The 24480-nt window shown below is 47.6% G+C and overlaps 1 protein-coding gene across 2 annotated transcripts in view; it reads left to right on the top strand.

Annotated features, from left to right (window-relative positions):
- The window catches only part of AGAP1 (ArfGAP with GTPase domain, ankyrin repeat and PH domain 1), a 650920-nt gene that overhangs the window by 383191 nt on the left and 243249 nt on the right, over nucleotides 1-24480 (top strand). For both annotated transcript variants that reach the window (XM_011980281.1, XM_011980282.1), the window contains exon 10: nucleotides 14252-14356. In XM_011980281.1, the coding sequence (XP_011835671.1) occupies nucleotides 14252-14356 (105 nt within the window). The remainder of the gene's footprint in view (nucleotides 1-14251; nucleotides 14357-24480) is intronic.

The raw sequence follows: 24480 nt of genomic DNA on the forward strand, positions 1-24480 counted from the left end.
AGCCAACATGGTGAAACCCTAAGCTTCCATCAGTCCGAACTTTCACACTTCCCTACTCTAAGGACCAAGAAAATGGAAAACTCTAAAAATAGTTCATTTGAAACTTTCAGAGAACAGGAAGCCATGATCCTACTGGTCAGGAGATGACAGAGGCCGGAAGGCTCTGCCGGAGACGCTCAGGCAGACAGTTCCCGTCAGTGAGTGCCAGTGGCCCCTGTGATCCTAAGTCTTTTTGATTCTGCATAACCCAGGGCCATAAACATGGTGAAATCTACTAAAAATACAAAATTAGCCGGGCGTGGTAGCACATGCCTGTAATCCCAGCTACTTCGGAGGCTGAGGCAGGAGAATCACTTGAACCCAGGAAGCAGAGGTTGTGGTGAGCCGAGGTCGCACCATTGCCCTCTAGCCGGGGCAACGAGAGCGAAACTCCGTCTCAAAACAAAACAAAAAAAGGTGGAGAGGGACAAGAGACATGGAGCAGGCACTGGCCCATAACAATTCTGAAATCCAGCCAGCACATGATGCTGATTCACCCTGCTCTGGGCATAAGAACGGTATGTTCTCCCCAGGAGGCATCCTCCTTGGTCCTGGGCTCTGCCTCTGCCTTTCCCATAAGAATGGACCCATGTTTGCTACTACACAGCTTTCTCAGCCTGCTTCCTGCTGTACTTAAAGTTGAGGGCCCAGAGACCACTTTTCTTTCTAAACTTTCTCTGTGCATTTTAATCCAAGGTGGTATAATTCCTTTAAAAATCTTGTGGGTATCCTTTGTGTTGAATCAGAATCTGTTCCATTAAGCAAAAACTAATGCACAGATTTCTCTCTGTAATCCATGGATCTCTAATCAGAAGGGTCTGTGAGGCATTGCCTTCAAATCTTTGAGTTCTCATGGAAAGGGTCTGACTGCCACACTGTTGAAGGGGTCCTCATTCTGTGATCACAGCTACTGGTATCCCCAGAATTTGATCTTAGTTCCGATGCCGGTTCTTACTCAAGGGTTTTCTGCTGTCAGGAGAAGCTGGGAATGAGAAACTGTTTTGTGATCAGTCCAGCAAGGTTTTCAGTTGAAATATTTGTTCTAATTGTGCTGGAAAATTCCCTGGACCTCCACTCTCTCCTCCGGTATTTAACAGAGCCAGGAGCACTTCCAGCATCCAGCATGGCAATCTGGTAGCCAGGTGTGCAGGCTCACGAGGCGCTCTTGCTATGCTACCCATCCCCCTGATGGGGGGGCAGGTTTGCTAATTGCCCTGCTGGTGCACGGTCTGCCAGCCCCATTTCCATCCTCAGGTAGAATTTTCCTCACTGTCCTCACAACTTGCACTCATGCTGCTTACGTCTCTGCCAGCCTCAGCCAACTGCCTAGTTCCAAAGCCACTGCCCTGTGTTTTTGATTTTTGTTACAGCAGTACAGGAGGCTAATTCTGTTTTTCTTACCTGTTGCTGCATAAGGATCCACCCCGAAACTTCAGGATTTAAGAAAATGATCATTTGACTATTTGTTATAACACTGTGGCTGGGGCCTGTGGACAGAGCCCAGCAGGGCTGACTTGTCTGTCAGAGCTCCCCAAGGCAGGTGCTGCCAGGCTTTCTCGAGAATTAAACCCAAAGGAGATAGTGTTATTCCCATGGATGCTGTTAGCTAAAGTGAGTCTTGGGCAGCCGAGGGTCAGTGTGGGAGGATTTATTTATACCGGGGCACCAGTGCCACGAAGTGTGGTTCAGTGGAAGCCGTCTTTGGAGAACAGATACCACGCTGGCTGTGCACGTGGGGCAAGTTACATAACCAGTCTGTTTCAGTGTCCTTATCTGTGAAATGAGGATCGTCGTGGATGTCAGTTGTGAATGCAGTTGATGAAATACACAGTTGTGAATGGTGAGGGATTGGTGTTCATACTCTTTGGACCCCTGTGAAAAGTGTCATATCACTTCCCGTCCATGAAATAGGATAATCAATGACCATCCGGTTGTCATGCACTTGCAGTGGGTTAACAGTTGCAAGGCACTTAGAGCAGCAGCATCTGGTTCAGAGTGAGCCCAATATTGTATAGAAATAAGAAAAACTTTTTTTAATAAATGCCGAAGCCACATAGGAGTCAAAGAAGGCATTTTAATTGATGTCTTCACTGTGACAGCTGGACAGCAAGAAAGAATCTTAAGCAGAGGTGGTTTTCACATGTACAAAAGTGGCATCTGAAAGATGGACAAAGTATGCATGGTGACATGCCACCATGCCGTTTGGCCCTGGGTTATGCGGAATCAAAAAGACTTAGGATCACAGGGGCCATTGGCACTCACTGACGGGAACTGTCTGCCTGAGCGTCTCCGGCAGAGCCTTCCGGCCTCTGTCGTCTCCTGACCAGTAGGATCGTGGCTTCATCTCCTCTAAAAGTTTCAAATGAACTATTTTTAGAGTTTTCCATTTTCTTGGTCCTTAGAGTAGAGAAGTGTGAAAGTTCGGACTGATGGAAGCTTAGGGGAGGCTGTCTGCGCGCTCAGCCCAGACCAGTGGAGGCCACCTTGGTACCACTTCCTCCCTAAGGAAGGCGACGGGCTCCGTGTCTTCCCCAGTTGTTTTCCATTTAGCTGCTACACGTGGGGGACGCTGAGTGTATTCAGAGGGGCGTCCCACGGTCGAAATGGAACTGGCTTTGGGAAGAGTGTGGACTAAGAAGGGGCTTGGCTTGTGTTGCCACATGTGAGAAGACATCTCATTGGGGCTTTTGTGGCGGCTCCACGGTCCCTGGAAGTCGCCACTAGCTCAGTGCAGCTCTAGCGTTAGGTACCAGCCGCGCCCTGGGAGGGCAGAGGACCCTGGCTCTTTCCAAGGGAGACCGTCCAGGCAGCTCTCACTGTTGAGACCTGTGGACCCCTGTCCCCAGGGTGCTCATGCAGAGACTGAGGGGCCCCAGGTGGGGATCATGCAAAACATTTTTGTAGCAGATTCAGGGCTGAATGGTTTAACTTCTGGGGCCGCTCTAGGCTGAAATTCTGTGATTCCCACTTGGTACAAACACTCTTCAAAAATCAATGTTCAGAATTAATTTAAGCCAAGAAAGAAAAAGCATGTTTTTAATCCACAAAATCTATTTCCCGAGTCTGCTCATTTGTAGTCCAATTGAACCTCTGATTACGAACGCTCATCTTGCCTCCTGCTTCTGAAGCCCCAGCCAACGTCTTCACTCATCAGAGAGCTGTCTAATCGTGCTTTGAGAAAAGGCCTTTTAGAATTATGTAAGGAGAGACAATAGAGAGTTTTGTAGTTTATCCTATTGTTTTGGCAAACTTTTTTTTTTTTTTTTTTTTTTTAAGGTTTACATGTGTAAGTGCAGACATGGACTCTCTGATGTCAACGATCTGTGGGCATTAAAACCACAGCTGCGGAGTCTGGGCTTTCCTGGGATTGGGGCCCTTCAAAGAAGTTGAAGCCTGTGTAGTAAGTTGGAGGCCTAAGCTGCCCGGCTGTGGGAAGGCCAGTGCAGCTGTCCGGTCCATGTGGAAGGACCTTGATGTCAATCCAGAACCACATTTTTGTTTTGTTTTTGAGACAAGGTCTTATTCTGTCACCCAGGCTGGAGTGCAATGGCACAGTCACGGCTCACTGCAGCCTCGACCTCCTGAGCTCAGGCAGTTCTGTACCTCAGCTTCCCAGGTAGCTGGGACTACAGGTGCACACCACCACACCCGGCTCATTTGTGTATTTTTTGTAGAGACAGGCTTTCAAGGGTTTCAATTTGTTGCCCAGGCTGGTCTGAAACTCCTGGACTCACGCAGTCCCCTCACCTCCGCCTCCCAAAGTGCTGGGGTCACAGGCGTGAGCCATCATGCCCAGCCCTGAACCACATTCTGTTTTTGTTTTGTTCTGGTTTGGTTTGGTTTTTGAGACGGAGTCTTGCTCTGTTGCCCAGCTGGAATGCGGTAGCATGATCTCAGCTCACTGCAACCTCTGCTTCCCGGGTTCAAGTGATTCCCCTACCTCAGCCTCCTGAGTAGCTGGGTCTACAGGCGCCCGCCACCACGCCCAGCTAATTTTTTGCATTTTAGTAGAGATGGGGGTTTCACTATGTTGGCCAGGATGTTCTCGATCTCCTGACCTCGTGATCTGCCCGCCACGGCCTCCCAAAGTGCTGGGATTACAGGTGTGAGCCACCGCGCCTGGCCCAGAACCACATTCTTGAGCTGAGCTCCCGAGATTACCTGGTGATGTAGAAAGAAGGTGGCTTAACTGGGGGCGCTGCAGTAGCTTCTCAGACATGGCTGCCCTCATGCCTCCTTGGGGCCAGGGCTGTGGTTATAGTTGAGGGCTGTGGTTATAGTTGCTGTCCATTACTCTAGATGCTTTCACCTAGGCAGAGCAACCGAAGTGCATTTTGCAGGGAGCTGAGAGGCTCAGTTGCTAACATCTGACGGGTTTGGGTGGGACAGGGGTGCGTTCAAGATGCTGTGGCAGGCCTCACTTGGATCAGCTGCTCCTATCCCCAGGGATCAGGACAGGACTCTGTCATGTTTCTGGCTTTGCCTTCATCTACTCTGGAAATTTGAAGAGAACCTGGACATGTGAATATGAAAGAGAAGGCATTCATGTATAAAACTCATTACAAAGACAGCATCACTCCTAGAACCAAGATACTGTGTGTGTGCGCGTGCATGTGCGTGCGTGTGTGTGTGTGCGCGTGTGTGCACGCATGTTCATGGATCAAGGCAAACACGGGCTGAGTTTAAAAACTGGTACTAAAATACCCACTTATCAGAGAAATTGTCACTCTCATGGCCCCACATTTCCATTAGATAAGCGGTAACCTCTTGTGAAGTGGAAGCAAACTAGAAACAGCTCTCCCAAATGTGGACGAAAAGAGAAACCAGAACTGGTTGAAGACTGAGTTTTGGGGGAAGAACCCTGGAGGCCAGGGGCAGTATTCCTGGAGTCCTGGGATGGAGAGAGCCCTGTCACCCCCTTTCCCCCATCTGCCCTTGCTGCAAGGAGGAGGTCAGCCTTGTTTTATAAATGGGGTCACTTTTCAACCTCGCTGGTCCATGGCCCCGTCCTGTTTCTGTATCTGCCAACTAGAGAGCAACTCCCATCGTTTGTTTTCACCTCTTAGAATTCCTGGGACTAACAACAATTGTAATAGCATCGATGGTATTTTAAATGCTTGGGATGAACAAGCACGTTGGGTTCCTGGGATCTTAATATAAAAGCCCACCGAGGTGCAAGTCTCACCATCGTGCTGTCTGCTGAGAGATCTGATTCCCAGGGGACCAGCCTTCCCCACTCGATGTTTGCCAGGGCTGAGACCTCAACACAGGTCTGTGATGCCCACAAGGCTGTGCTTCTCAGGGCCAGGTCGATTTTGAGTCACGTGCTTCCTGTGTGTTAGAACGCTTGTGCTTTGAAGGCTACGATTGGACACATGATTCCCAGCACGTTTCCTGAGGTTCCACCTGCAGCCCGGGCCTGTGGTTGAGTAGAGCTTCTCTCCCCAGCTTTCCTGGGAGTGTGTGCTCTCTTGTTTCCCATCTGCATTTGCTTATGGGGCGCCATGAAACCAACGCATGGAGCCACTTGGAGACTTTCGTGTTAGTTGTGCACAGATATCTACACTTCTCATTGCCAAACAGTGCGTGCACTGATTTTGATGGCTGATTATCTAGACCAATCAGACAAAAACATCTTCCAAAATACATTGTAATTGCACTGGGGACTTACAAATGTTTATTCAACTGGTGAATGTCTGTTTATTTCATTTTAAAACCTCGATGCATTGTTTGTTTATATTTAACATGGATTCATTGAATGAGAATTAAGTTTGACCATATAATGGAACAAATGCTAATTTCCTCAAAAAGTAGTTGTTCTATGTCAGACCCATGACCAAGGTCTCCTCGCTGTAATTAGATGACTCGTTTCCAGTGTAAGGGGCTCACCTGCAGATAATTTTCTCATCTCCAATGCAGGTGTGCGTTGCTTTCTCTTTATTTACTTCATTATTCTCTAGCTTCCTCATTTGAAAGTGCAAATATTCTTATCTGTTGTTTTCCTAAGGTGAACATGATGCTTTTTACTATCAATTTATGTACTTTTAGAAATATTTAAAATAATTTATTTTTAAAGGAGAATGAACTAGTCAACCTATTAAATGATTACATCATGATCTTAAAGATTCTCAGGAAAATTTTGCTGACCCTTAGATAATAATTGTTCAAAATGGGATTCTGATTCTGTGTTGGCTAAGCAGATTATAACCCGGCCCTTGTGTGCTAAACCTTAAGTGTGACCATGTTCACCCCCTAGGCTTCTTCCTGTATCTCTTGGCTCCTCCCCAGCCACCCTCCATCTCCCAGACTTCCTCCTTGAACATGGAACCTCAACGGCTGGCCTGGCCACCTTGCCTACCTGGGTCACCAGCCCCTCCAGTGCCGTGTGGCTGATACCAAAGTCTTCTTTTCCCTCCTGGTCACCAGCTCCTGTACTCTCTGGCTCAGTGAATGACCCCACTGGGCCACAACAACTAAAGCCTGACTTTGTCTGTGCTGGCCCCGCCCCACCCCACCCAGCGCCTTGTCCCGATTTTACCTCCAGCGTGTTTCTCGCACCTGCGTTCTCCTTGCCTGCCTCACCTTCTCCTCCCTTGCCCCCAGAAGTGTCCCTGATCATCACTGCCATTCTAGACCAGTCTTTCCCACATTTGAGTGGTGTGGAACTTTTGTTTTGTTTTGGTTTGGTTTGGTTTTGGTTTTGGTTTTAAGACAGAGTTTCGCTCTTGTTGCCCATTCTGGAGTGCAGTGGCGCAATCTTGGCTCACTGCAACCTCCACCTCCCGGGTTCAAGCAATTCTTCTGCCTCAGCCTCCCAAGTAGCTGGGATTACAGGCATGCACCACCGTGCCCGGCTAATTTTTGTATTTTTAGTAGAGATGGGGTTTCACCATGTTGGTCAGGCTGGTCTCGAACTCCTGACCTCGTGATCCACACCTACCTCGGCCTCCCAAATTGCTGGAATTACAGGCGTGAGCTACCGTGCCCAGCCAGAGCCTTTTAAAAGAACAAAAATCTCATGAATCCTTCAACATTTATTTGTTTTGATAACAAGTATACAGTTAGGTACAAGCAGAAAACTAAGATTCAGCTCCTTGTCTTTATAGCTTTTGAATAAATATGAAAGTTATATTTATTAAAAATTTAATTAATAGCATTAATTTATTGTGCATTTAATAATAAGGATGATGATGTTTTGCTGAAACAAAATGACGGCCTTCCATGCCAGGGGTTAGGGATGACGGTTGCAGTGCAGGCTCCTTTGGTTCAGCTGCCTCGTGACTGTATCACGTGGTGACCCCAGCCTCTTCCTTTCCTGCTTTCATACTGAGAAATCGTTTTGTGTGCAGCATGCGGTGCCTTCCCCGGGGGTTGACTTGTTCTCGGAGTGAGTGATTTACATGTTGCGTCTCCCTCAGTGCTCTCCCCCTTAGCGCAGCTCGTGACCCAGGAAGTCAGAGATGCCAACTCGGGTGGTGGAATCCAGTGGTGGTTTTGGATCACTTTTTAGATAGTGATTAAAATACACTCAAAATTTTAAAAATTCTCTTGGAGAAATTATGGTTCCAGAGAAAATGACAGGTTTCCAACGTGTCTCAAATTTGCTCAGACCGTCTGGGGATCTTGTTACATTCGGACTGATTCCTCCCCTCTCGAGTAGACCCAACCGCTGCTCCAAAGTGGGCCACACTTTGAGCCGGAAAGCGCTTCCATCTTGCCAACTCCTCACCAGGGGAATCTTTCTGAATGCAAATCAGATAACCCCTTCCTTCCTCCACCCTAGTCACCTGTGGCAGGGCCCAGACTTTCAGGCACCTCCAGGGCCAGGCCGGAAGTGGGGCTGAGGGTAGCCCGCTGGTTTGAGAGAAGGGCCCACGGTGCCCACGGAAACCCGAGAGTGTGGCCTCTGCACGCTGCTGCCCCTCAGGCCACGCTCCCCATGCCGCATGGAGAGTATGGGTGCTGTGACTGCTGGATCCTTAGATCCATGGGAAGCCAGGGGGGCTCCATCCAACCCCAGTGACTCTTGGCCAAAAGTCACAAACACGGTGCGCACGTGCAGCTGGCCTGCAGCAGGTTCGGTGTAGCCTGTGTTCAGTGCAAAAATGTGAACCTGTGGCCAGTATTTTAAAATAAGAAGCCATCACACACAAGTCCAATGTTTCTACTTCTCTTCGATAATCAGGATATCTGGACACATGGGGCCCTCCAGCCCTGCAGGGTCGCTGTGTCACACAACCCCAGGGGCCTGGTGGTGGCGGCATGTGGCCCTGTCACGTTCTGGGCTAAAGTACGCCTCCTTGCCAAGCAGGTCTGACCTCCAGTTTCCAGCAGCCCTGGGCACCCCATTCCTGGAATTTGCTAGTCGGGTTAAGATTTCTTGTCCTCTGGCTGCCCTTAACATTTTTTCCTTCATTTCAACTTTGGTGAGTCTGACAATTATGTGTCTTGGAGTTGCTCTTCTCGAGGAGTATCTTTGTGGCGTTCACTGTATTTCCTGAATTTGGATGTTGGCCTGCCCTACTAGGTTGGGGAAGTTCTCCTGGATAATATCCTGCAGAGTGTTTTCCAACTTGGTTCCATTTCCCCATCACTTTCAGGCACACCAATCAGACGTAGATTTGGTCTTTTCACATAATCCCATACTTCTTGGAGGTTTTGTTCATTTCTGGAAACCATCATTCTCAGCAAACTATCGCAAGAACAGAAAACCAAATACTGCATGTTCTCGCTCATAGGTGGGAATTGAACAATGAGATCACTGGGACAGAGGAAGGGGAGCATCACACACTGGGTCCTACTGTGGGGAGCGGGCAGTGGGGAGGGATAGCATTAGGAGACATACCTAATGTAAATGACGAATTAATGGGTACAGCACACCAACGTGGCACATGTATACATATGTAACAAACGTGCACGTTGTGCACTTGTACCCTAGAATTTAAAGTATAATTAAAAAAAAAAAAAAAAGATTTCTTGTCCTGTTCTCTTTTCCTTGAAGACACTCAGAGTGGAGGCCTTCTCAGGCTGCTGCTGGATTTAGCAAACAGAAACTGCTTCCTCTAGAGCCATGTGCATTCTCAGTTAGGGGAAATATTTGCTCATCTGCTCTCACTCCGAGCTCATGTTTTGTTTCAGTGGGAATTTGGGAGTGAAGCGGAGCCCCTGTCTGCTTATGTTCCTTGACTGAATCAGAATGTCTTGGGAATTGGGGATACCCTCTGTAAACTGTGGGGTGCAGCGGGAAGATAAAATGCGAGTTGTCATAAAGTCTCACTTCTCTCCCTACAAGGGACTCAGGTGACAGAGGTGCCTGCCAGAGGGATCCTGAGCAGCCGCCTCTTGGTGTTTGTGCTTTGGAAGGGGGAGCTGAAGTTCAAAACCAAAAGTGCTAGGCTGGGCAGTGGCTGGAACACCCAGAGGTTCTGTGTGGGGAGCAGGTCACCGCCCATCAGTAGAACGGGAGACTTTGGCAACCCAGCAGCCCAGTGTCCTGGCAGGAGGGCTGGCCCTGCCACATTCCATTAGCTAACAAGACACTTCCCCTGTGTAACTCAGAGTCCTGGCTTTCAGGGAGCCATGGCTTCCATAACTTTGCTGCCCCTGACCTGTTCCTTTGGGGAGCAGGGGAGTCAGGGGACACGACTGCACAGCCAGGCTGAGCGTGGGGTAGTACTCCAGCCCCTGAAAGAAAAGCGCACCTGCCCCAGCCCAGCTGGACCACAGCCATGACGTGACAAGCGGGGCAGCCGAGTGGCTCTTCGTCTCCACAGCAATTCTTGGGGGGGGTCATATAATAAACCAACTGGGGCCGAGGCTGGAAGGCAGAAATATGACTCCTAAGAGGCCAGGGTATTCCATAGTCCTGCTGACTTACGCAGCATTTGAATAGTGCCTGTAATCCAAGATTATCCTCCCTGGCAAGACGTAGAGTTTAAGTTAAGTTTATTTATTTAATAAGCTCTTAAGTTTATTAAGAGTTTTCCTAGGATCAGAAGAAAGTCAGCCTAGGCCAGGTGCAGTGGCTCACTCCCTGTCATCCAGCACTTTCTGAAGACCTGAGCGAGGCACAGTGGCTCACTTCGCTGTTACCCCAGCATGTTTGGGAAGCCAAGGTGGGAGGATTGCTTGAGCCCAGGAGTTTGAGACCAGCCTGGGCAAGATGGTGAGACCCTGTCTCTACAAAAAGTAAAATAAAAAATTAGACAGACATGGTGGCATGTATGTGTAGCCCTAGCTACTCAGAGGAGACTGGGGCAGGAGGATTTCTTGAGCCAGAAAGTTCAAGGTTGCAGTGAGCTGTAATTGCGTCAGGGTACTGCACTCCAACCTGGGCAACACAGCGAGACCTTATCTTTACAAAAAACAAAAATGAAAAAGTTAGCCGAACAGGATGGCACACGCCTGTAATCCCAAGCTACTCAGGAGGAAGGAGGGAGGATCACTGGAGCCCAAGAGTTCAGGGCCACAAGAAGCTATGATGGCATCACTGCACTCCAGCCTTTTTTAATTTTTTAATTTAAAAAAAGTTTTACTTCAGCCTAGTTTAGTTCTTCAGAAAGCTATGAAATCATGTCTTCACATGCCTCCCGATTAGACTGTTTCCCCTTTTTTCCTTAACAAATAAGTCCTCGTAGCCTTCACTGCAGTAGGACAATTTTGAGGATATGATTTGCTCACGAAAGCACCCCCCACACGCCAGCCAGAAGAGTGGTGCAAGTCCATCCGCATGGAGCCCCAGGGGTGTGCGCCGTGGCCAGCTTTTGTCTGAGTGGGAACGAACGAAGCTTTCTGAATGAAGCCGGGAGCATCTGTAATCTTCTGGTGACACCAGAGACCTGTCATTGTTTGAATTCCATCTGAAATGAATGACGGAAAAATGGGAGCCCACTGGAGAACTTGACTGAGGGCCGGGCGCAGTGGCTCACGCCTGTAATCCCAGCACTTTGGGAGGCCGAGGCAGGTGGATCACCTGAGGTCAAGAGTTCGAGATCAGCCTGGCTAACATGGTGAAACCCTATTTCTACTAAAAATGCAAAATAAAAAAATTTAGCCGGGCATGGTGGCACGTGCCTGTAATCCCAGCTATTCAGGAGACTGAGGCAGGAGAATCACTTGAACCTGGGAGGTGGAGGTTGCAGTGAGCTGAGATCGCGCCACTGCACTCCAGCCTGGGCGACAGAGGGAGACTTTGTCTCAAAAAAAAAAGGACCTTGAGTGAGGCTTTGTTATGCTAAGTTTTAAAATCCTCGGGAATCCCACTGGAGAGGGGTCGCTCATGAGTTGAAGCAATTGCTTATTTATTACTGCGTCAGTAGTGGTGACTGCCCCTCCTCTAATTCCTGCATGCGAGGAAGCTCTTACTGTCTTGGTTTGCAGCTTAGCAGCATTTTCCTATGGACTTGGTTCGTTCAGTTGATTGGTCTCAGTTCCGTATTTGGTTTATAGTGATTTAGATTCCAAGAAATCAAGGTATGCCACATTTTGCCACGTTTCCGTGAATAAGAACTTGCAAAGAAATCATCTTCCAAAGTCGTTTCAAACTCAAATGTTTTCCCTTAAGCAATGATGTCTAGTGGTGGTTGGAGCCCCAAGCTGGCCCATACTTCATTATGTTTGCGAAACTTGGTTACGATTTAGTAAATAAAAAACAGTATTGTCGCAGTACTGGTAATTAATTGGAAATTGAACTCAATTATATCCCATAATAGTAGTTAATTCATTCTCATGTTGTGATTCTTGAAAGATAGCAGAGTTTAGGAGGGCAGTGGAGGCTGGGAGAAGTTCCGACGGCGATTCGTAGGGCATCTCGGCTTTCTCAAAGTGTCTTCCTATATTTCAAAACTCAAAACTTTCCTTCTGCCTCAGTCCAGGTGAATTCGCTAGCCTGAGTCTTACGCTTTCTCAGTCCTGTTAAGGTTACATAAGTTTATAAAAGGATAGCGGAAAAGGAAGTAAAGAGATTCTCTCATTTTTCTTGGTTAACATGGAGCAGAGTAAGATGAGAAGGGAGGAAGACAGAGGCAGAGACTCCCGACGTGAACGCTGTCGTTGAAAGGGACTGAGCTGGACAGGCATGGAGCCCAGGCTGAGGAGAGAACCCCAGCTCAAGGCGCTGGGCCTGCCCAGGCTCCGTGTTGGCCATCGGCTTCCTTAACAAAGGGAAACCTGTAAAGATAGAGCAAGGCTTGCTGGGAATTGGTGTTAAAACAAGAAGAAATTCTCAGCAACCGTTTAAGAAAACTGGATTAAACATGGCTTCAAAAATGTGTTGGTTTCAGATTCTGAGTGGTTTTCAAGGAGGCCTAATATGATTTCATTAAAAGTGAATTAGAGTCACTTACATAGGATTCATCTGTTAAATATTGTTACTGAAATTTGCCAGTGGAATTTTGGTTTTAATAAAAAATCTGAAATGAAGGAAACTGTAAAAAAAATTCTTCTTTACAAATCTAAGGTAAGAATACAGTTAATGCAGTTTGGGTTTTTCTGGGGTTTTTGTGGGGTTTGTTTTGTTTTGTTTTTTGGTGTTTCTTTGGCCACGAGGTGTGTTTTATTTTCATTATTCATAGAAATAATTTTCTATAATGTCCCGGGGCCAACCGGAGAATTTGGCAGTCCGATTGGGGGTGGTTCCTTCAGAGACCCACAGGCCGGTGGCATTGGCGCGGGGTGCCCAGGTTCACAGTGCGGCTTGTGGCTCGCGTCCGTCTTGCAGGTGGCTCTTCCTCCACACCACGACTGGGGTCTCAGGGATGACGAGGGCAGGAAATCCTCCAGGCGCTTAGGAAATTTCACTTCGCTTCTGCCCAGTGGTCTCTGGTCGGCAGGGTGTTCTCCTGCGTCTCTGTTTTCTTCAGCTTGGCCCCATCAAAGCTGGCGATTCCCCCCATGTCTGGTTTGTCTGCCATTTTCTTAAAACAATTGGTGCCATCCTGCTCCGAACCCACTGGTTTCTGTGTGTTTGTTTGTTTGTTTGTTTTTTGGCGGAGTCTCCTGCTAGAGCCCAGGCTGGAGTGCAGTGGCGGGATCTCAGCTCACTGCAACCCCTGCCTCCTGGGTTCAAGCAATTCTCCTGCCTCAGCCTCCCCGAGTAGCTGGGATTATAGGTGCCCACCACTGCGCCCAGCTAATTTTTGTCTTTTTAGTAGAGACAGGATTTCACCAGTATTGGCCATGGTTGGCCAGGCTGGTCTCAAACTCCTGACCTCAGGTGATCTGCCCGCCTCAGCCTCCCAAAGTGCTGGGATTACAGGCGTGAGCCACTGTGCCTAGCCCAGTTAATGCAGTTTTGTTTTTTTTGTTTGTTTGTTTTGTTTTGTTTTGTTTTTTGAGACGGAGTCTCGCTCTGTCGCCCAGGCTGGAGGGCAGTGGCGCGGTCTCGGCTCACTGCAAGCTCCGCCTCCCGGGTTCACACCATTCTCCTGCCTCAGCCTCCCGAGTAGCTGGGACTACAGGTGCCCGCCACCTCGCCCAGCTAGTTTTTCGTATTTTTCAGTAGAGACGGGGTTTCACCGTGTTAGCCAGGATGGTCTCGATCTCCTGACCTCATGATCTGCCCGTCTCAGCCTCCCAAAGTGCTGGGATTACAGACTTGAGCCACTGCGCCCGGCCAATGCAGTTTTTTAAGTTTGTTCTTTCTTTTTCTCTCTGTCTCTCCTCTCCCCTCTCTCTTTCACAAGGTCTCGCTTTGTCACTCAGGCTGGAGTACGGTGGTACAATCATAGCTCACTGCCACCTCAACCTCCTGGGCTCAAGGGATCCTCCCACTTCAGCCCCCCAGTAACTGGGATTACAGAAGCACACCACCATGCCCAGCTAATTTTATTTATTTATTTATTATTTGTTTAGAGATGGGGGTGTCAGCATCTTGCCCAGGCTGGTCTCAAACTCCTGGGCTCAAATGATCCCTACAGTGTGCCCAGCCTGAGGTTTCTTTCTTTAAAACATTACACCTTTAGGTGTTCCCTGTGTATTTAGCAGTTAATTATCCGAAAGATCGAAGTGTAGCACGCCTGCATGTGTTTGTGTTGTGTTTGTTGAACTAACGGCACATCTTTCAGCATTCGCCAGTGTCGCAGAGCGAAGTTCTGCACACACACACACACACACACACACAAGTGTTTTGAATGTATGTGTTGCCTGTGTACCTGGTTTTTCTTTTTTTTCTTATTTACGTCAGACTTTCTATTTGGCTCTTTTTCCCTTGCAGGGCATGCTGTTGAAGCGAAGTGGCAAATCGTTGAATAAAGAGTGGAAAAAGAAATATGTCACCCTGTGTGACAATGGCGTGCTGACCTATCACCCCAGTTTACATGTGAGTATGGCCCCCTCGGAGCAATTAACAGCTGCAGACCTCAACTAAACACCGTGGGGAAGGGGGACCTACCAGCAGCCCAGCCTCTTGTCTCTGTTTGAAGTGAAAGTTCGTATTTGGTCTCCTGCTCCACTGCGAGATAAATAACACTGTCCCTCACACTCCACTAGACCATATGTCTTTCTCTCTCTTCCCCTCCCTGCTAGTCAATCTGTGGCTTTCCAATTCTACAAAGAATTACAATAAAAGGCACAGATGAAGTAAAATTTTAGATGAGAGTAAAAAGACAGGGGCAAGAAGAAAAGAGAAAGGAGAGAAGAGTGATGTATCTGAAAATCGAGAATGTAGGAAACAATCACAATTGAATCCAGGATTTAGCTTTGAAAAGCTGTGAACAAAAATCAGAAGTTAAATGCAATTCATGACTCAGCTTTTACTGTCAGATAACACATTCCAGTTCATTAGGCAAAAGAAACTTTTCTCTTCGTGTTATATGTAAGTTGGTGTTATATATAAGTTTGTTATACTGGTGGTGTGTAAGATAGATTTATAAACAAAATTAACTTTATTCTTGGGGAAGAAATGCAGACATTCTACCTGTTGATAAAATACAAAAATTGCAGACATTCTACCCTTGATAAAATTTAAAGTTGGGGTGTTAATTCTAGTTCCATAGCAATACATTCCATAACTGTTACTTAATGTAGAGAAATGTGTAGATTAGAATATATGGTGGAAGTCAGTCCTTCTATTCCATTGTCCCTCAGTATCTATGGGGGATGGATTCTGGGATCTGCCTTGGATACCAAAATCCATGATGCTCGAGTCCCTTATATAAAATGGCATAGTATCTGCGTATAACCTGAGCGCATCCTCCTCTATGCTTTTAAGTCATCTCTAGATTACTTATAATATGTAATAGAATGTAAATTGTCTGTAAATAGTTGCTATACTGTTGTTTTTTATTTGTATAATTTTTCACTGTTGTATTAGTTATTTTTCACTTTTTTTTCTTTGATTTTTTTTCTTTTTTTTTGAGAGGAGTCTCACAGTGTCTCACAGGCTGGAGTGCAGTGGTGCGATCCTGGCTCACTGCAACCTCTCTCTCCTGGGTTCAAGCGATTCTCCTGCCTCGGCCTCCCGAATAGCTGGAATTACAGGTGCCTGCCACCATGCCCAGCTAAATTTTTTTGTACTTTTAGTAGAGGCGTGGTTTCACCACGTTGGCCAGGCTGGTCTCGAACTCCTGACCTCAAGAAATCTACCTGTGTCGGCCTCCCAAAATGCTGGGATTACAGGTATAAGCCACCACGCTGCCTTCTTTTGAATATTTTTAATCCACGATTGATTGACTCTGCACCTTCAGAATCCACAGATACAAAGGACAACTTTCTATCACTGTCAGGCTAGTGGTAATAGTAGCAGCAGCAGCAGTATTTTTTGTATTTTTTGGTAGAGATTGGGTCTTCCTATGCTGCCCAGGCTAGTTTTGAATTCTTGGCCTTGAGCAATCTGCCTAACCTTGCCTTCCCAATGTGCTAGGATCACAGTCATGAGCCATGATACCCAGCTAAGCTGTCAATTTTTAAAAATTTGAAATGCTTTATAAAATGGCACAGTTATTGATGAGAAGTTAGAAAAAGCATATTGAAGAAAATTAATATTATTCCTAAAATACCACCTAGGGAACCTGACTTAACATTTTAGGGTGCATACTCCCAGCTCTTTCTATGTATATATGCCTTTTCCTTCCACAAACACGTGGCCACTGTGTATACACTGCCCACAGCCTGCCTTCCTCACTAACGGTAGATATTTTCATGTCAAGGAATGTACTTGTACACCACCATTTTTAATGATTATATAATATTTCACTGTGTGGATATGCCTTCATTGATCCCACAGTGTCTGAAAAATGAACCTTCTCAAATAAATTTACTTTCAATTTTTTCGCTATCAAAGAACTCTAATCAGCATTCCTCTGTTTATCTCTGTCCCCTTGTCCGTTTGCCTTGCCAAGGATAATTTCCTAGCAGTCGGCTTCCTGCGTTGAAGAGTTACGTGTGCTTTCATGGTTTTGGTGTATGTTGTCAAATTCCCAGAAAGGTTGTATTAGTTTGTCTCATCTGGCCTTTTCTCTGCCCTCTCAAGAGCATTTACCTTCAGAAAGAAGAGCTTTTCCTAATATGATAGGTAGCACACGGTAACCTTGATGCCGAATTCGCTTGCTGGCCTGAATTGCCCTTGTCTCCTCATCGTTTAGCAGTAGCTACACCTTTCAGAACCACGCAGCAAAGCAGGTGTTCCATCGGCATCTCTGGTTTCTGTTGTTACTGAGAGCACCTCCCATGCGTTACTATTCAGTGGGGTTCAAGATACAGATGCGGATAGATTCTTACATAGATATTCTTTATTGTAGTAAGGAAATTCCTTTGTGCTCAGTGACCCACTCGTTTAGTTTTGGAATATAGTCAGACTGGTTCTCCAGGGGGCCTTCAAATCAGAGAGATGTAATGCCTGTTCCACGAGGCCCACCTGGGACCAGGTTGGCATCTCTCCAGGACCACCCCATCTAGGCCTCCAGTTCTGCAGCCCACTGCACACCCAGCTTCCATCCATCAGAACAACAGCAAGGCACCAGGTCTTCCCTCGTGCTCTCCGCAGAGTTGCTCCATCAGCAGCAGCAGCCGTGTTGCTGGCTTAGCTCCTCCTATGGACCCTGTCAGAGAGCGGAGGTCTAACTGTTGAACCAGTTGCTTTATGTAAGTTAGAGAAGTCCAATCAAAATATCATTCTTGGTAAGACTCACTGGCCAGTAAAAAGGGAGAGCTGATGAATGATACGTTTCCAGTCAACCTACGCTCACTGCTGAGCCCAGGCTCTGTGGAAGGGACGTTTGCTGCTTCTTGCCAAGGGACAGGTGTGGTAACAACGATATGTATCAGAAGATTCCCTCAGGAGGCCTAAAGACTGTTTGCTTTTCATCCAACCTCTTGGGTATAGAATCACAACCAGTTCTTCAAAAATTCTCCTATCCACAGGCATTTTCTTGTCATGTCCCTCAGTGTTTGCCAATTCCATCCTTTCGCCTTCATTCATAAGTATGCATGAATATTATTGGAGTACAGAAGAGGAGCGCAGTGGGGCTTTCTTGTATAATTGTATAGCAAGCAAAAGCCAATGTCATTTTCTCTTTTTTTTTGTGAGACGGAGTCTCGCTCTGTCGCCCGGGCTGGAGTGCAGTGGCATGATCTCGGCTCACTGCAAGCTCCGCCTCCCAGGTTCACGCCTTTCTCCTGCCTCAGCCTATAGAGTAGCTGGGACTACAGGCGCCCGCCGGCACACCCAGCTAATTTTTTGTATTTTTAGTAGAGATGAGGTTTCACTTTGTTAGCCAGGATTGGTCTCGATCTCCTGACCTCGTGATCCACCTGCCTTGGCCTCCCAAAGTGCTGGGATTACCGGCTTAAGCCACTGCGCCCGGCGAGGCAATGTCATTTTCAAATGCAATCCTGTTAATGCTAGTCTCCTTGGAACTGAAATTTTTGATGCAGTTACATAGTTCCCTAGGGGAGGGGCTTAATCCAGGAATGGATTTGAATCACTAGAGCCTGGTGAGATTGCATGACCTTCCATGTAATCCTCCATTGGTTTCATTTTCACAGCCAAGCATTGGATAAAATTGTGGAGAGGTAGTGACTTCCAGGTGTATTCTCTGACAGGTGCGTCCGAGTCTGTTGTGTTGTGAGTTGTTAGGGGAAGTGCTGACCCACACCAGCTGAGTTAGTCCGGTGGTCTTGGTTCACAATGGGAAGAGGCATTCAGCGGGACACCCATGAGCCGAATCCAGATTTTCCTTAATAAGAAACTTGAGAATGTGCAAATGTGTTGCTAGTTTGAGTCCCAAAATTCTACACCGTGAGAGTGACCCCGTTATCTCAGTCTGGAAAATTTCAAAAGATCGTAGAACCAGGTGATCTCAGTTAAACACGGACCACACTGTGACACCCACATCCTTGGTTATCTCCAGGATGTATTATGGCAGAAGGACCGTGAGAGTCATTGGCCACATGCAGTGGTGGCGTGAGTGGTGAAGTGCTGGGAAAGCTGCCAAGATTGGTGGCGTTTGGGTTTCAGAGTCATTCTTGTTGGTCCTGACTCTATTACTGACCACAGCGTGCAGTGGGGCCTCTCCCTGCTAACACCCTATTGTCTGAACATGGGAACCTGCTTCCTTTTCTCTCCTCTGGGATTCAGGCCCATGCCAGCCTCTGTAGAGCTGTATCAAGTCATTAAAAGTAGATGTTAACCTGTCAGTGGACCAGAATAAATCCCTGTCTTACACCAGAGGAAAATGTTGTCTGGTTTCTGAGAACACGGTTCTCATCCACCTTTTCTCTGAAAGGCAGATGGGGCCCAGGTTCCACAGGAGCCCCCAGAGCAGGAGCCCCTGAAACGGGGGCCTGCATTGTTCTCGTATAGCACAGCCCACAGCCCGTTCTTTTCCACAGAGCCCAGGAAAAAAATCCCGGCCAAACCATCAGATATTTTTAGAGTTTTCTACAAAGATGTAAGCGAGTATCAATAGTGAGGTTGCTGTACCAGCTCCTGGTGTATACCACTAACTTAAGAAGCCCAGGTAATTAGTGGACTAAAAGGAAACTAGCATGCTTTTGGGGAGACGGGATTCTAACCAGCTGATACTTCTATTATGGGGTGGGGACTTGAGAGCGCCAGGCCTGCAGTTGTATTAAATATGGCAGATTCAGACAGAAATGAGGTAGGGCCGTGCAGCAGCCGATCAACAGCAACGCTTGCCTGTGGCAGCGAGGCACTCTTCCTTCTGGCACAGACATTTATTTTCTGTCCACGTGTATGCTGCTCACAGTCCCCGTGAGGCTGGACCCTGGTGCCACCAGCAGCCTCCTTCCATTTGCTTATCATGTTAAATTCAGGGATCTGGGGAGAGGGTCTGGCACACAAGGAACGTTGGAGCAGGAGTAAACAACTGAGTCAAGTTTAAATTCTATAGGCCAATGTGGTTGTGGGCGGGGGTGGGGGAGGCGGTAGTTCAAGAGGATCTCAGGATTGTTTTTTCTTTAGGATCAAACCCAGAAGGTGGAATCGAGGGTCTTTACCAGCCTTGTCCTTCTCCCTCTGTGACACAGGGATGCTCAGGCATAGTGGCCGATGTCAGAGGACTGCCCATGTGGGATAGGAGGGTCTAGAAGGCTCATCTCCCCTCCTAGGGCTGCTCCACACGGCTCCTGCATTAGTCAACCAAATTGAGTTCCCCAGCAAGCTCCCCAACCGGTCCTCCCTAGACAAGACAGGCATGCAAGGGCCGAGTTGATAGACCAGCCTGGGCAACATGGAGAGACCCCACCTCTACAACAAATAAAAAAATGAGCCAGGCATGGTAGAGCACACCTGTGGTCCCAGCTACTCAGGAGGCTGAGTCAGGAGGATCGCTTGAGCCAGGAGGTCAGGGCTGCACAGTGACTCCAGCTTGGGCAACAGAACAAGACCCTGTCTTTAAAAAAAAAAAAAGTAAGTTGATAGAGGCAGGTACAGCGTTTGTCGCTGTCGGGTGGAGCGGCCACCCGCTACCCCAGCCTTCCCTGTGGCCACCTCCGCTCCTGCAGGCTCCCGGCAGTGCCAGCATCCTCATACCTTTACTTGGGAAAGATGCCCCAGCAGTGGGGAGCTCTGGCTTTCAGTTCCTTTGCACACTGTGGAAGCAGGAGACTGACCATTTCCTAACCTTGCTAAAATCTCTGGGTGAGGGTTTTTCAATGTCTCTGTTAGATGCCCTTAGGAAAAGATCTCCCTGAAGAGGTGAGTTCGATTCCTGAGGTGTCTGAACACCATTTGCTTATTGCACAAGTGTCCACGGTCATGTTTGTGTGAAAGATCGATCACCTTTGGACACGAACTTCAAGTATCAGTCCCAGACAGATGTTTTCCACACATCGGTGTGTTCTAAAATAGACCCAGCTCTTGGCCAGTTGGTATGTGGCCGTGCTATGTGCTGAGCTTGTGGAATCCCAGCAGAATGACCTGCTCTTTGGAACTCTGGCTTCAGAACAAAGCAGCCAGTCATGAAACTGGGGGCACCTGGCATTGCAGGACATTGTGGGGCTGGTGTGAGGCTGAAAATGTACCTGGAATGGGTCGGCTGCCTGGGAACCTCACAAATACTGATCCCCAGGGACTGCGTGTCTCCCTCAGAACGTGCAGAAGATCATGACAAGGGACTTCAGCTGGGTGGTGGCCCTGGGATGTCACTTTCCTTCCCATTGAATTGCTTCAGATTTCTCCTTCCGTTCTTGTCATCCCCCAGAAGTGTCTTTCTCGGTTTGTTTGTTTTTGGGGGTTTTTTGGGGGTTTTTTTGCCCTGAGCCCCAAGCTCAGTCCTTACAAAGACTGTTAGGAGACCAGCAATCCCTAGTTCCTTTAACACACAGCCCAGCCTCACTCTGCCCTTTACTTAGGACATAAGCTAAATCTACATACCGTTCCTACACCACAGATGGAAGATGTGGAGGGAAATCTTTTTCCCCAGGTCTGTTTCCTGTTGTTGAAAATCTTAAAGCTTTTTCTTAGAAGAGAACCTCTGTTTCTAAGCAGTGGGACAGAATTGCTTATGGAGTAGTCAGGTCATAGGATGTGATAATTTCCCTGGAAATCAGAGGGGAAACTAAGCAAAACATTGAGCCAACTGAGACTAAGAAAGCTCCCTGAACGTTTATGCCAGTGGTCCCTCCAGGCCCCGGATCTGCTCAGCTTGGATTCTGTGAAGTCTTGACCCCAGCCATCACCCACAGCCGCATCTCCCAGCCTCCTTCAACTCTCCCCCAAAGGGTTAGGAGATGTTAGCACTGGCTGCCCCGGATGATGAGGTCCCTGCACTTCTGTGCTTTGTAGGTTGAGAGAAGGAGGTATGGGCACAGGAGGACGTGATGGTAGATTTCCACTGTAGTTATTTTATTTTATTTTATTTTTTAAGAGTCTTGCTCCGTCCCCCAGGCTGGAGTGCTGTGGCACAATCTCAGCTCACTGCAACCTCCCAGTTCAAGTGATTCTCCTGCCTCAGCCTCCCAAGTAGCTGGGATTACAGGCGTGTACCACCACACCTGGCTAATTTTTTGTTTTAGTAGAGATGAGGTTTCACCATGTTGCCCAAGCTGCCAAGCTGGTCTCAAACTCCTGACCTCAAGTGATCCACCCACCTGAGCCTCCCAAAGTGCTGCAATTACAGGCGTGAGCCACTGCACCTGGCTGTGGTTATTCCTAAAGGCCAGTGGTAGGGCAGGATAACAAGGACAGCGCCAGAGTGGGGAGAGGTGAATGAACCTACAGCGTCCACATCATTGCTTCCCTGGCAGAGTATGTTCAGCCACTGGTTGACAGTAGGCGGGGGCTGCTCAGCCTGTCCAGGAGTGTCTGCGTAGCTTTCGGGTCACACAGAGGTGCCCCGCTGCGGACGTTCAGGTTACATCTGTTCTAGTGGGTACGTTTGAAAGTAGACATTGGAAACTGGCTGGAAGGTGTCCGGTTTGGAAACGTGGAGAACGAGTTCTTTCACTGGGTAGGAAGTTTTGATGATGTCGTCTTCAAACTTAATAATGTCTGTGGACTTAAATGTGAGCCTTGGGGAGCACCTTGAGAGAAAAATGGAAGCATAATGAGAAAGAGTCACTTCATACTCTGACGAGTGCAAGCTCTAAAACTTTCAGCAAAAGCTCTTAGCAAACAAAAGCTAATGGAGTTAGTTGGATTTCTAAGGAAAACGCTGTCCTGAAGTTGAAGCTACTGAGGGTAAGACTAAAACGGGGGCTCAAAAAAAAAAAAAAAAAAAAAAAAACCTTCAGTTATTTCATCTTTCTTTCTCAAGATGCTGTTATTTCATCTTTCTTTCTCAAGATGCTATTATTAAATGAAACCTATAACCCAGTTTAGATAACACATAGAAAGCTCAACCAATAATGAATAAAACTGCCTTAATGGGGTGACCAATCGCCCTGGTTTTCTGCAGGACTGAGGGGTTCCCAGGGTGCCGGACTGCCATAGCTGAAATCAGGGAAGTCCCAGGCAAGCTGGGACCTGGTCACACTTACTCCGGGACTGACCACCCTACCAGCTCCTTTACCTCCACTTGGCATTTCGCAGAGATAACCCCAAACGTGTAAATAAGACTGACACGGTCAAAGCAAGCACGCTGGCTGCTGCTGCTGCTCCATGGTCTACATGTTTGTGTCTTTGAAAAATTGTATGTCTCCAAGACCTTTAAAAAGCCCTGACTGCTTAACTTTGTTGGGGGAAAATATATATGAGTGTCTCAGGGTTTCAGACACTTCACTGGATCACAGTTGAGGGGGATCGAGGGCAGCCTGTTCTGAGACCCTGAGAGTCCCTTTCTGTGGACTTAAATGTGAGCCTTAGGGAGCACCTTGATAGAAAAATGGAGGCATAATGAGAAAGAACTTGGACCTCAGGGCTTCACAGTTCAGCGTGGCCACCTATTCATCTTCCGTGTCGCGAGCACGGCCATCGAGTGCATGGCTGCAATTCCTGCTGACAAAAATGTGTGCAGTGGGATTCCTAAGTGGACCTGGAAGGATGAGCTCGGTGGCCTCACGGTCAAGCCAAGGACTTCACGGTGCCCCTGTCCAGGAAAGCTCACCTGGGTTCCGATCCTGGCTCTCTGGGCTTCCTCGGGAGGTCGTTTGGCAGCTGTGAAACTCCTCCCTTCCGGGCCATACCTGGCTGACGTGCATGAACTGCTCAGACTTCTAAAAAACCTCCTTCTGGCCAGGCGCGGTGGATCACACCTGTCATCCCAGCACTTCGGGAGACTGAGGTGGTTGGATCACCTGAGGTCAGGAGTTCGAGACCAGCCTGGCCAATATGGCGAAACCCCGTCTCCACGAAAAATATAAAAGCTAACCAGGTGTGGTGGTGGGTGCCTGTAATCCCAGCTACTTGGGAGGCCGAGGCAGGAGAATTCCTTGAACCCAGGAGACGGAGGTTGCAGTGAGCCGACGTGGTGCCACTGCACTTCAGCCTCAGCAACAGAGTGAGACTCCATCTCAGGAAAAAAAAAAAAAAAAATCTCATTCTTAGATTCCTTTCCATTCTGCATGTGCCCAGACTAAAACAGCTGTGGCTCTGTCATTTCTTCCTGACCTGCAATACTGGAATTTTCCTTCTTAAGTTTTCCTCCTTTAAAATTGTTAAAGAGCTTTCCTTCTTTTCGTTACTGGGCAGGTTAATTTCTAACTGAGTGGCTTGGACTCCCCTGCAACACACAAACCCTTTGATTCTGTGTGTCATCGAGATTTGGTTTTGTTGTTTCAAAGCCAGGGCAGCCAAACCTGGACTCTCTAAAATTATCATCAGAAGGCAGATTTCAGAAAGTTTCTAGTTTCAAAATGAGACGGAAGACCCACTTTTTTACTGATGTAAAGATAACAAAAAGATCTGTGATGATTCCTAAGTGGGTATTTTCCTCTGAAGAAATCATTCAAGGAAAAAAAAAAAAAGATACTTACGCTATGTAGAATAGCAGCTCGTAGCTGTGCTCAGTGCCCGTAATTGCCTTTGTAAATACACGAATTCCTCACACAGGACTGCAATATTTTACTTGGATTGAGGATTCACTAAGAATCTGTGATCCGTCTCTTCACCCACCTTCACATGTCTGCTAGGGTGGACCTCGAACTTCTTAAGGTGGTGAATATTCATTTACACTCAGAGAAACTTTTCACCGATTTCCCCAGAACATTGAGACAGTCAGAATAACTCCTGTACAGGCTACTGGATTGACAAATGTGAAGGCCAGATTTTCAGATGTGAGGCTGGGATGACCAGAAAGACAGACCTCCCTTTCTTACTGAGAAGAGCGTAGTCAGACATGTCAAGTCTATGGCATGCTGCTGCAGAAGGCGTGATTCATCTTAAGATCAAAAATGATTTCATCTTGCTTTCTTGGTCGTAAGCCAAGGTGCCTGGAGCTGTCCTTTGGCCTTTCATGTGCTGTGTCTCTGGTGCGGGTGTGCCGTGTCTACCATAAGAGTGTGGCGTGTCTGTGGCGCAGTGTGCCGTGTCCATCATAAGGGAGG

Source organism: Mandrillus leucophaeus, unplaced genomic scaffold, assembly GCF_000951045.1.
Source record: "Mandrillus leucophaeus isolate KB7577 unplaced genomic scaffold, Mleu.le_1.0 Scaffold21, whole genome shotgun sequence".
In the NCBI taxonomy this organism is placed as follows: Eukaryota; Metazoa; Chordata; class Mammalia; order Primates; family Cercopithecidae; genus Mandrillus; species Mandrillus leucophaeus.